Here is a 12435-nt window from a genome sequence, read left to right as displayed (position 1 = left end):
GCAGCAGTTCTGCAAAGAAGGACCTAGGGGTGACAGTGGACGAGAAGCTGGATATGAGTCAACAGTGTGCCTTTGTTGCGAAGAAGGCCAATGGCATTTTGGGATGTATAAGTAGGGGCATTGCCAGCAGATAGAGGGACGTGATCGTTCCCCTCTCTTCGATATTGGTGAGGCCTCATCTGGAGTACTGTGTCCAGTTTTGGGCCCCACACTACAAGAAGGATGTGGATAAATTGGAGAGAGTCCAGCGAAGGGCAACAGAAATGATTAGGGGTCTGGAACACATGACTTATGAGGAGAGGCTGAGGGAACTGGGATTGTTTAGTCTACGGAAGAGAAGAATGAGGGGGGATTTGATAGCTGCTTTTAACTACCTGAAAGGGGCTTCCAAAGAGGATGGATCTAGACTATTCTCAGTGATAGCAGATGACAGGACAAGGAGTAATGGTCTCAAGTTGCAGTGGGGGAGATATAGGTTGGATATTAGGGAAAAACTTTTTCACTAGGAGGGTGGTGAAACACTGGAATGCGTTACCTAGGGAGGTGGTGGAATCCCCTTCCTTAGAAGTTTTTAAGGTCAGGCTTGACAAAGCCCTGGCTGGGATGATTTAGTTGGGACTGGTCCTGCTCTGGGCAGGGGGTTGGACTATATGGCCTCCAGAGGTCCCTTCCAACTCTGTTATTCTATGATTCTATGATTGAACTCCTTGACATCCGGACTATATCAGCTCCTGCCAAGATTGCTCTCCCCATCAGTGAGGTCATTCTTGAGCCAGCCAAAGGTCTCTGGCAAAGTCCAGCCACTATTCAGCTCACATCCAAAAAGGTGGAGAAGCATTATCAGATGCCCCTGAAAAATGTTGACCACTGTTACTCTCATTGAAACCTGGGATCGTTAGTAGTCAGTGTTACAGAAAAATCTAAGTAATTGAAAGGTACACCGAAAGAGAAGAACCTGCAAAATTTAGCTGGATTTTCTTGGGCACAAAGCCTACTTGTTTGCCTCCCTGCAACTCTGGGGCGAACTATGTGAGACATTATTTGCCACGTATAATTTTCTGACATGGAAAAGACCTTCAGTCCAGACTACCTCAGGATGCTAGAGACAAGATGAAGGAAATTGTGAAAGGCGGCCAGATGGTTGAGAGGACAGCTTGGCAGGTAGCCACTGCTACATGGTTGATGGCCACTGCCGTGACCATGAGATGGACCTCATGGCTATTAGGCTTGGGGATACTAAGAGAGGTATGAGATACCATCCATACCTTCCTATTCAGGAGGATGGAGCACTTCAGTTTTAGGACTGAGGAAGTGCTCTACTACCTAATGAACTGCAGGGCCACACTGAGAGATACTTGGAGATTTATATGCCTCATACAGGAAGGCCCTATAAATGTCAGCCCCAACAGAGGCAACGGTCATGTCATTGCTCCTAGGGCAGACTACCAACAATGGAAATAATCGCAGTACCAGCATATGTACACTTTGCCTCCTCTGTCACACACTCCACCCCCATCAGCCAGACAGGAACTTAAGAGCCACATCAGGAACAAGCAACTACCTTTGGAAGCAGCCTTGGCCCATTTTATTGGGCTTGGTCTGATATCACTGTGGACAAAAGGGAGTTGGACATAGTCACCGATGGTTATCCCTTTGCTTCTGTACCCTACTCACCCTCCTTCTCTGACCCACTCTGGGGACTCTTCTCATGAAAATCTATTACAAGAAGTGGCTTCATTGCTTCACCTAGGAATCATAAAATAGGTTCTGTATGAGTATGGGAAAGATGGTTTTACTTCCTGTGCTTCCCTTATACTGTAGAAGAAAAGGGGGTCTTAGTCCTATTCTAGACCTGAGGACACTAAACAAATATATATGACACCTCAGGTTCAGGATGGTAATATTTCATCAGTCAATCTCTTTAGGCTCAAGACCAGTTCATGGCTCTCAATTTAAGATGCATACTTACTCCTAGCCATCCTCCTGGTTCACAGGAAGTACTTGAGATTTACAGTATGATCAAATCACTATCAGTACAAGATACTGTCATTCAGGCTCTCCATGGCACCAAGGGTCATCATGAAAAATCTTACGGTGGTAGCAGACCATTGAAGAAGGCAGGGCATCCGTCTACCCATATTTGGACAGTTGGCTGGTCAGAGGCAGGTCACAGTGGGAACCATCAGTGAGCCAGGACTGTGCTGTTCACCTGGTTGGTCCTCTTGTCACTTACTCTGTCACAAACCATAGAGTCCGTAGGAGCCTTGATCAATTCCAGATGGACAGATTGCAGTCTCTATGAGGACTTTAACTCCAGGTGACATCAGGACTAGCTATGGCAATACAAACATGCCTTGTAGTTTAGGCCGCATGTCGGTATGTATGTATGTGATGTTGCTCGCTAGACTTTCATTTGTGGCTCCTTCACCTCTGACTGAGATCAGTTTATTTGCCAGCAAAACGCAGTAGACAAGAAGGTCATAATACCTCATATCACTGCAGAATTGGCTTAGTGGTTAGACAGAAAGGTGTTCTCTTTTCAATCTCTTTCCCAACAAAGACACTAATAATGAATGTGACAAGGACAGGTTGAGTATTTCACTTGGACTATCTACAGATCCAAGGACCTTGGTCACCAAGTGGCATGGTGCTTCATGTAAACTTCCTAGAACTGGCTTGCATGATGTTCCTACCTGTCCTTTAAAATTGGATAATGCAGATCTTCAGAGGCAATGCTACAGCCATGCACTATATAAACAAGCAAGGAGGTGCCTGCTTCTCACCCCTCTGCGCGGGAGCCATTGACTTCTGGAATTAGTGCCATCGGAATAGTGTAACACCAATGACTCTTCATCTCCTGGGAATAAGCGACAATTTATCAGACTTCTGACAGTCAAATGTCAGAACTTTTGTCCCAGAGGAGACCTTCGTCTGTTTTGACTAGAGAGTGCCTTCATTCTACAGTAGAACAGAGGCTTGCCAGTATACCTTTTGCCCAATTCTCCTGGTTGTCAGGGTGATTTCCAAGATCAAAAGAGAAACAGCAATGATCATTCTGGTGGCTTCATAGTAGCCAAGGCATTTCTGACTGACAGATTTACTACAGATGTCCATACAGTCTCTGATCCAGCCCCCAGACTGCTCGGATTTGATCTCTCACAACCGCAGTCAGGTATTCCACCCAGACCCAGAGTTGCTGCACTTGACAGCATGTCTGTTGGGTGCATGAGTACCACAGGTAGGAACTTCTCTCTACAGGTCCAGGTAGTCCTCATAAAAAAGCAGGAAGACACCTGTTAGGCTGCTTATTCCTTCACCCACTTACTTCCCTGGTCCTTCTTGCATGAACAGAGAGCAACAATACCCAAAGTCCAAAGGTGCAAACAATTGTAAGCGGGGGGCAGGAGCGGGGAGAACCCTGACATTAGCCCCCCCATCCCCAAATAGGAAGCAGGAGGCTCCTGGGAGCAGCTCCAAGGCAGAGGGCAGGAGCAGCACATAGCAGTTGTGGGAGGGACAGCTGAACTGCCGGCAATTGATAGCCTGCTGGGCGGCTGCTGCACAGGGAACTTAGGGGAGTGGGGGGCTGCTGGTCCACCCTGGTTCCAAGCCTCCACCAGCTAGCTGCAAAGGGCTGCTGTTTTTGCAAGCAGTGGACAAATCAGGCGGCTGCCAAACAACGTTATAAGGGAGCATTGCACAACTTTAAATGAGCATATTCCCTAATTGATCAGCATCGAAACAACGTTAACCGGGACGACTTTGTGAGGAGTTACTGTATTTGCAGCACCTCAATTACCACAGTAACTGGTTGTGCAGCAACAAAAATGAAAATATTGTGGAAGAGTGTATGATGTGGACAAAGAATGGAACTGGCTAGGTTCTGCATGCATTCAATGACCAGCTGCGCATAGTAGAGTAACATTTTTGGCCTGTGAAGTAAGCACTGAGTGGTGGGATTGGATCCTTATGCAATTCTGGAATGGTCAATGAAGGCTGCAGAACTTTGGGATACAGAAGGGGAAATTGCTGAAGTTGTGAGCCAAACTTTCAAAATGTTTCTTTTTGTTTTGACCCAAATCAATTTGTTTAGACTTTCAGGCATTTTGACAAAAAAAAAAAGACACTGTAAAGAAAACGAGGAGTTGGTAGTGATGGTGCCTCCCCTTATAAGCTTTAGCCCGGTGAGTAGGGCACTTATTTAGGGTGTGGGAGACCCAGGTTCAGTTCTCTTTTCTGCCTGATGAGAAGAAGGGATTCAACTTGATCCTCCCACATTGCAGGAGAGTATCCTAGCCACTGGGCTATGGGATATTCTGGTACGGGACTTTGTCCTAGCCACCAACCTATAGACTCTTTCTTGCTATCTCTCGGTCAGTTATTATCCATTGTTAATGAATAACTATGGATCGCAATTACAAATGACAGTGGATAGTTATTGGGCCACCAGCAGCAGCACCACTTTATCCTCCTCTTGCTTTTTTGTGAACGTAGTCCTACTTTCCTTTGGTTTTGTCAAAATGTCAGAAAGTCTAAATAATTTTTTTTTGGATTGAAACAAAACATTTCATTTTGACATTTTTGGTTCAGTTGAAACTATTTGGTGAACTCAGCATGAATTCATGAATAGTTTTGTTTGATCTAAAACTGCATTTTTTGGAGAATAAACTATTTGTCTGGAACACTTTGCCCAGCTCTAGAAATGGATGGTTATTGTGCTATAGAAGCTTGTAATCCCTTATTGTTATAAGTCAGTGGGCATTCAGTTAGGTGTTGGAAAGATTTTCCAGTGGTGATGGTTGTCATCCAGGTGTGTAACACCATTAAGTGTGTCTTGCTGCCTAGGATTGTGGCTCTTGACAATATGCAGGAAATAATCGGGATATTTGACGCAGTTGTCTTGCCAGACTGTGATAGGTTGATAAATGCATATCCTGATTCTGCCTCCCTCCCCCTCCCAACCTTGCTTCTGCATGCATATACAGAAAGAGGTATGTTTCCATATTTATGTAAGTATTGGTTGATCACTAGGGATGTTTCAGTGACATGATTGTTGGGTGGAAGTGTATGATGCTCACATCTTTAAGAATACAGGATTTTTTGAAAAGCGGCATGCAGAGATGTTTTTCTTCTAATGGCACATTCATGTTGGTGGGGTTGCAATGCTAACTGTGATTCTCTGGGCCTCAGACTACCCTTTGCTTCCATGGCTCATGAAGTCATCCACTGGGCACCTTGAACAGAAACAAGGAAAGCTGTAATTATCAGCTAAACAGGTGCAGAATGACCATGGAGAGTGCAGTTGGCAGATTAAAGGGATGCTGGAGATATGTCATGTCTAGGCCAGATCTCAGTGAGCCAAATATTCTTTTTGTTACTGCTGTATGTTGTGCTTTATGTACTATATGCAAAGCCAAGGAGGAAGTGTTACCAGCAGGGTGAAGGGGGGAAGTGGAAAAACTGATTGTGAGCAGCCTGACACAAGAATAACTACCGTAGCTTGTCGAGATGCCGTACATCTTACGGAGGCCTTAGGGGTACGCTTTTCCAGTGTGCGATAGTCAGTGTGCTGCTTTTGTTTTATTTTGGAATTAATTACGCATTTACTTATTACAAATGTATTGATTTTTGAATAAATTGTAGTTGGCATGTGTCATAAATATAAAGGGAAGGGTAACCGCCTTTCTGTATACAGTGCTATAAAATCCCTCCTGGCCAGAGGCAAAATCCTTTCACTAAGAAGCTAAGGTAACCTCACTGGCACCTGACCCAAAATGACTAATGAGGGGACAAGATACTTTCAAATCTGGAGGGGGGGAACAAAGGATCTGTCTGTGTGAAGCTTTTGCCGGGAACAGATCAGGAATGCAGCCTTCCAGTTCCTGTGAAGTTAGTAAGTAATCTAGCTAGAAATGCGTTAGATTTCCTTTTGTTTAAAGACTGGTAAAATAAGCTGTGCTGGATGGAATGTATATTCCTGTTTTTGTATCTTTTTGTAACTTAAGGTTTTGCCTGGAGGGATTCTCTATGTTTTGAATCTGATTACCATCCTGATTTTACAGAGGTGATTCTTTTACCTTTTCTTTAAATAAAATTCTTCTTTTAAGAACCTGATTGCTTTTTCATTGTTAAGATCCAAGGGTTTGGGTCTGTGTTCACCTGTACCAATTGGTGAGGATATGATTATCAAGACTTCCCCAGGAAAGGGGGTGTAGGGCTTGGGGGGATATTTTGGTGGAAGACGTCTCCAAGTGGGCTCTTTCCCTGTTCTTTGTTTAAATCGCTTGGTGGTGGCAGCGTATCAGGATTTTAACCTAAGCTGTTTCCCAAGGCAAGAAAGAAATCTGTGCCTTGGGGAAGTTTTAACCTAAGCTGGTAAGAATAAGATTAGGGGGTCTTTCATGCAGGTCCCCACATCTGTACCTTAGAGTTCAGAGTGGGGAAGGAACTTTGAGAGCATGTCTCTTAATTTTAAACGCATTGTTAACACTTTATGAATCTGGTGAGAGAGTACTGATTTGAGGAGTTCACATGTCTTTTGAAAGATAAAGTCAACAAATCACAATTTTCACAAAATAAAATTTTATTGAGCAGTAATAAACAACATAAGTACTTCTAAAAAGATGTAAAACAACTAAAAAAGTACAAGAGGCTGCTTGCCCTGGGATGAATTACAGCTCAGTATAAGTGTAGTCACAGTAGTTCTTCTTATTTTCCATTGGGATTCAGTGAAAGGCATACTGTGGCAGGCTATGCTGATACTTAGGGGGTAGGGTGACCAGATGTCCTGATTTTATAGGAACAGTCCCAATTGTTGGGTCTTTTTCTTATATAGGCTCCTATTACCCGCCATGCCTGTGCTGATTTTTCACACTTGCTGTCTTGTCACCCTATTTGGGGGGCATTGGGGTGTGTGCATACAACCTAGGAAGAAAGAATTGTCCATGAAGTGCCATGGCTGCTGGGGTGTAAGTCTGTGGGTATTTTCCTTGGTAGTGCTTTGGAACATCTGAGTTTGAGGAGCTGTATGTTGTCTCGGTGCACTTCCTTATGTATCTCTCAGTCCTTCTATGTTTCCTCAAGGAAGAGCTCCCTACACTCCCTAGTTTTGTGTGCCCTGGCCTCAGAGATCTTGAGCAGATCAGAGAATTTGTCCTCCTTTGTTCTTTTATTCCCCCGCCCTTATTAAGGGAAGTCTTTAAGCAGGTATGGAGGATAGCCTAGCCGAGGCTGCTGGTAAGCAACCAGACAGAGATTGCTAGATTTAAAGGGTTAGCAGACAGGAAATAAGTGTTACAACTGCCTAAAATGTTATCAGAAAGATCTTCATAAAAATATGAAGTGATCAGACTGGCTGCCATTTGCTTCAGGACTGTTCAGCAGCTCCCAACATGGTGAGTATATTGCCATTCTTTTAAAACCCTCTATTCATGAGGGGTTGGGAGTCCTGGGGAAGTGTAGGGATAGTGTAGTAAATACTGCTAAATTTATTACAGGCAGTGATCATTCTGACTGATGTCTTGTGGTGCACCAAAGGCCCAGAGAAGGTGTTACAGATTTACAGGATCTGTGCTATGCTCTGGCCTGTAGATAGTCTGCTGGGAATGCCCTTGTAGTGTGCCAGACGCCCAAATGGTCACACTTTTGCATAAGAGTAGGCCACATGGCCTCAGAGACTGGGCATCAGGGCTCTAGCACTCCTGTTTCTCACTGTGAGCTCTGCCCAGCAAGTCTGACTGAAGGAGACTCCTGTTCAGAGACTTTTACTCCCTTCAGGAATCCATGCACTTCTCTCAGTATTTGCGGTGATTCCAGTCAGCCTTTTCAGAACAGAGTAGGGTTTATTAGTCAACTGAAATACAGCACTTGGAAGTCCTTAGGTTTACATAGAGAAGCAAAAGTTAACACCAAGTTCAGACTAGCTACAACCAGGGTGCCATCCAGCCAAGGTGCTGTCAAATTCATTTTGGCTTCGCTGCTCTCTGTTCTTTTGCCTGTGTCCCCCAGGTGAGAATTTCCGTGACTCTGTGAGCCCATTTCTTATCACAGCCTCTGGGTACCTCTCAGTCCATCATCGTCCTGCTGCAAAGTCACGCTGAGTTCATGTGTTCTGCTTGCCAAAGTCTCCCATTGTGAAAAGTCAGTAGAGCAGTCACTGGGGCTCCCATTGTGTTTCCAGATCCTCCATTGGTGGTTTGGTTCCACTCAGTGCTTATTGAGCCATTCGTGTCACCCCAGACAAGTGATACAAACATCTAATTTCTCTTGCAGTGCCCCAGGAACGTTATTTTAACATGTCTGCACCCTCTGGATAGCAATACCAAGCCAAATGAGTCACTGCTATGCATAGCATTGATAAAAATATTACAGAAAATTCCCACATTCATCACTGAAAGGCAGCTCGATGTTGCCTGGGCCCATATGCTGCCAGTGTCTTCACAGTGATGATGTCACTAGAGCTTGTTTCAGAGGCGTGGGAAGGTGTCTTCCCCACCAGGAGAAACCAGGCTGCCCTTCCCAGAAATGTACAGGCAAAAATCAAAGAATATTCGCTTGAAAAATTTGCTTGAAATTGCTCCAGAGGAGAAAAGGGATGTCCAGGCCAAAATAAATCAGAAACTGCAAGTGGAGAAGGGTTGTTGCTGCTGCCTAGTTCTGGGAGCCAGTAAAAAGCCAAGCCTACCAAGCTAGCAACATACCATTTCTACCTCTCTTTATTCCTGAATCAAAGCACAATGCATTATTAATTTGTTTTGTACTTGGATTCTCAGACTGGAAAACCAAAGCACATATTTAGTCTATAGTTGTATTCATAAAAATCCTGTAGTAAGAATGCTCAGTTACTGAATTGCTTACACAGATTCTTTTTATTTGAATGCTCAGGTATCTGTTTCAGTGTGTTTCTTTTTCTGTTTACAATGCACAGATTTATATTTGCATTATTATGTTCCTAGAATTCCTTTCTGCCTTTGTGATATTATTGACATGAACTGTGAACGTATAGATCATTGTTGCAACCAAGGTCCTGTAGTGGCACCAAATCTTGTATAATAGATAAGGTGTTTAAGACAAGATTATGGTTTGCTGGTTATGATTATGCTATCTGTATGTATGTATCATTTTTGTATTTAAAGTTATAAGTATTGGCTCTATCCTGTCTGTATTTCAAACTTATGGTATACTTCTGGGTGAAACCCCAGACAATTTGGTGTCAGTAGTGCCTAGCCTGCTTGATGGTCCATTAAAGACGATCAGCTATACAACTGACCCATTGAGAGAAGGCAGATAGACCTTGTGACTCAGCAAGGTATGCAGGGACATGCCTATGGACAGAACTCTAAGGTTTTTCTATGCCATGTGCTGGATAGCTTGTCTTTGGAACAAAGAAAGCATGGCAAGAGACTAGAAAAGACTGCTGCAGCTCCTCCATCTTGTCTTCAATCCTGCTTCTTGCCTATGGAGGGACTTTGCTACAAACTGAAGCTCTGAACAAAGGACTGAATGACCCATCATAGAATATCAGGGTTGGAAGGGACCAACCCTCAAACCACTGAGCTATCCCTCCCCTTGTGGATGTACTCCAGAGACTTGATTTGAACCTGCAGTTTATTCCATCACTGCTACAAGCCTGAACAAAGAACTTTGCCATTACTGTATGTAGTTGATTCCATTTAACCAATTCTAGCTCTCATCTGTATCTTTTTCCTTTTATGAATATACCTTTAGATTTTAGATTCTAAAGGACTGGCAACAGTGTGATTTGTGGGTAAGATCTGATTTGTATATTGACCTGGCTCTGGGGCTTGATCCTTTGGGATCGAGAGAATCTTTTTTCTTTTACTGAGGTATTGGTGTTCATAACCATTCTTCCACATAATGAGAGGCACTGGTGGTGATACTAGGAAACTAGAGTGTCTAAGGAAATTGCTTGTGTAACTTATGGTTAGCCAGTGGGGTAAAACCGAAGTAGTCTCTGTTTTGCTGGTTTGGTTTGCCTTGGTGTGCAAAGGAACCCCAGCCTTGAGCTGTAACTGCCCTGCTTTAAGCAATTTGTCCTGAATTGGTACTCTACGTTGGGTCCCACCAAAGCCAGCATAGTTACAGCCTGCCTGCCAAAAGCGTGCATTTGGGAATATGTTTGGCTTGTGTGTAGTATTCTGTCATGTTTTGCACTGTGTGTTCTTACAGTAAACTTTGATACTTCAAAAGGAATTGGTCTGTTCCCTGGCTGAGAGTGTGATCACCATTCTGAGAGAGGGGAGGAGAGGGAACAGTGTGTGTGAAGTTTTGGGGACCGTGAAGAAAATTGTTTTTTTGGGCTGTTTTTTTTAAAGGCATTAATTACACCTATCTGATCTCCCTTCCCCTCCCTCAGTGGTTTCTGTCTCTAGGCTCATCTGGGTCAGGTTTAGCTGGTTTACAAAGAGCTCTTGGCTATCTGACAGGTTTGCCTTCTCTGTCCTCAGTAAGCTGTCAATAAGTTCCCGGCCAATGGGAGCTACAGATTAGTGCTATGAGTGAATGCAGCGCGCAGAGCTGCCTGGCCATGCCTCCATGTAGGACCTGAGGGAGGGGAATGTTGCCACTTCCAGGGGGCCCCTCCAAGGTAGGTGCCATCCCATGCTCCCGCCACTGCCCCCCTCCAACACCCAAACTCCTGCTGTTGCGGAGGTGGGGGAAAGAGGCACGGTGGCCCTAACCCCAGCAGTGGCCGGTGCGACTGATTCAGGGGCTGCCTGAGCTGCTCAGGCGGTCCCCGGGCCGGGGCACCAGCTGTGCAGAAATCACAGAAAGTCACAGAATCCGTGACCTCCATGACAAACTCGGAGCCTTAGCCATGTGTCCTCAAGAAGAGGACAACAGTAAGAGACAGACACCAAAACGATTCTAAGATGGGGAGGTGAGAAAAGAAATATAGAAGGTTGCTTAATTTAGTGTGGAGGGATGTATGTATTTTTGACTCTGGTCTAATTAGCTGCAAATGTTAATTTGGACTGGTAGTCATATGAAATGTGCTTCAGAGGCACAGACGGAAACATAAAGCTCTGCCTTGATTCATGGGACTTAAACACTATGTGAAATACTTAATTTAAAGGGGCCTTATTGGTTAGTGAGGGATAGTAATTAATACATAAATAACATTTTTGAGTCCACTGCTGTCTGTATAATCAGAAAAATGTTAGTGTTAAATCATCTGATCTGAGCAAACCAAGCCCCCCAAAATAAAAAAGTTCAGTCTTTAATGGCCACTGTGCTTATACATGTATGAGAGATTTTTCAGATGTGCCTAAGCGATTTAGGATTACAATTCCACAATTTTCCAAAATGACTTTCAATAGGATCACATACTTTAAGCTAAGTAACACATTTTGAGACTGGTGAAACACTGAAGCACAACAGTTCCAGCTCAAAACAGAGTGTCTTAACACTGATTTGCCTTGGTTTTGTTGAGAACTTTATATGTCACACTTCAAACATGAAGAATATTTTTATTACACTTGTAAACTCCTGTAAAAATATGCTTGATAATAGAACTTTGGACGGAGCCTTGTAACAGTACTGGTCAGCATTGGTACAGTTCTATAGATGTACTGGATGTAAGTATATTGTGAGACTTTTATATTATTCTCGAATTGCAAATATTAAGGGAATGTTATCTTTCTTTTTCTTTTAAGGAAATGATCATTGACAAAGTAAACGGACAAGTCGTTCCTCGGTACTTGATATATGACATTATTAAATTCAATGTAAGTACCTTTTTTAAATTACTACTTTTTAATGAGTAGTTATTGACTAAAATAAAGACAGAAATTATGTTTGCATTGTTAAGAGCCAGAAAGCACACTTCCATGTGGCGGTTCAATACAAGACAGGACAGAGCTTTAAGCAAGCAAGCAAGCTGGTCTGCTAACGGGCTTCTGCCCGTCAGCTTTCCACCCTCTCCTTTATTCTCTCTCTCTCTCCCCGCGCATTACATTCTCCAACAGATAAAAAGAGTACACTGGCTTTGTTTAACATTCTTATTTACCAATTTCTATCTACCGCATTCCTTGCTCTCGGGCCTTGAGCCCAGTCCTCGGAGGCTTCCCACGGTTCATGTCATCTGGGCGAGATTCCAAGGTTCATGTCCTTGAGAAGAGCTGTGTGTGCACAGCTCCTATACAACACTCCGGGTGTGCCCTGAATGTTGCCAAGCGCATGAACCTTGTATGAATCCTACACTTCCATACCCAAAGAGGTTGGGCAATGTGCAATCCAGCTGACAGCAGTACAGGAGAAGTGAGATTGAAAGTATCCTGAATCAGGCAAAGCACAATTGAAAGCAGCCTCAGTAATGCTACTTGCTTGGTCAATAGAGACTTGATCTGTTGCAAAGACTATATGAGAGAAGGCTGTGGGTTGTCTGAAAACCTCTGCAAAATACTGTTCAGAAAC

The 12435-nt window shown here is 43.8% G+C and overlaps 1 protein-coding gene across 3 annotated transcripts in view; it reads left to right on the top strand.

Annotated features, from left to right (window-relative positions):
- RNGTT (RNA guanylyltransferase and 5'-phosphatase) overlaps positions 1-12435 on the top strand; it is a 444976-nt gene that overhangs the window by 145105 nt on the left and 287436 nt on the right. For all 3 annotated transcript variants that reach the window (XM_084622100.1, XM_084622102.1, XM_084622101.1), the window contains exon 10: positions 11676-11747. In XM_084622100.1, the coding sequence (XP_084478226.1) occupies positions 11676-11747 (72 nt within the window). The remainder of the gene's footprint in view (positions 1-11675; positions 11748-12435) is intronic.

The sequence above is a fragment of the Lepidochelys olivacea genome (assembly GCF_965140295.1).
Source record: "Lepidochelys olivacea isolate rLepOli2 genome assembly, chromosome: 3".
In the NCBI taxonomy this organism is placed as follows: Eukaryota; Metazoa; Chordata; order Testudines; family Cheloniidae; genus Lepidochelys; species Lepidochelys olivacea.
The sequence above is the reverse complement of the archived record's forward strand: the minus strand, read 5'-3'. Positions and strand labels throughout refer to the sequence as shown.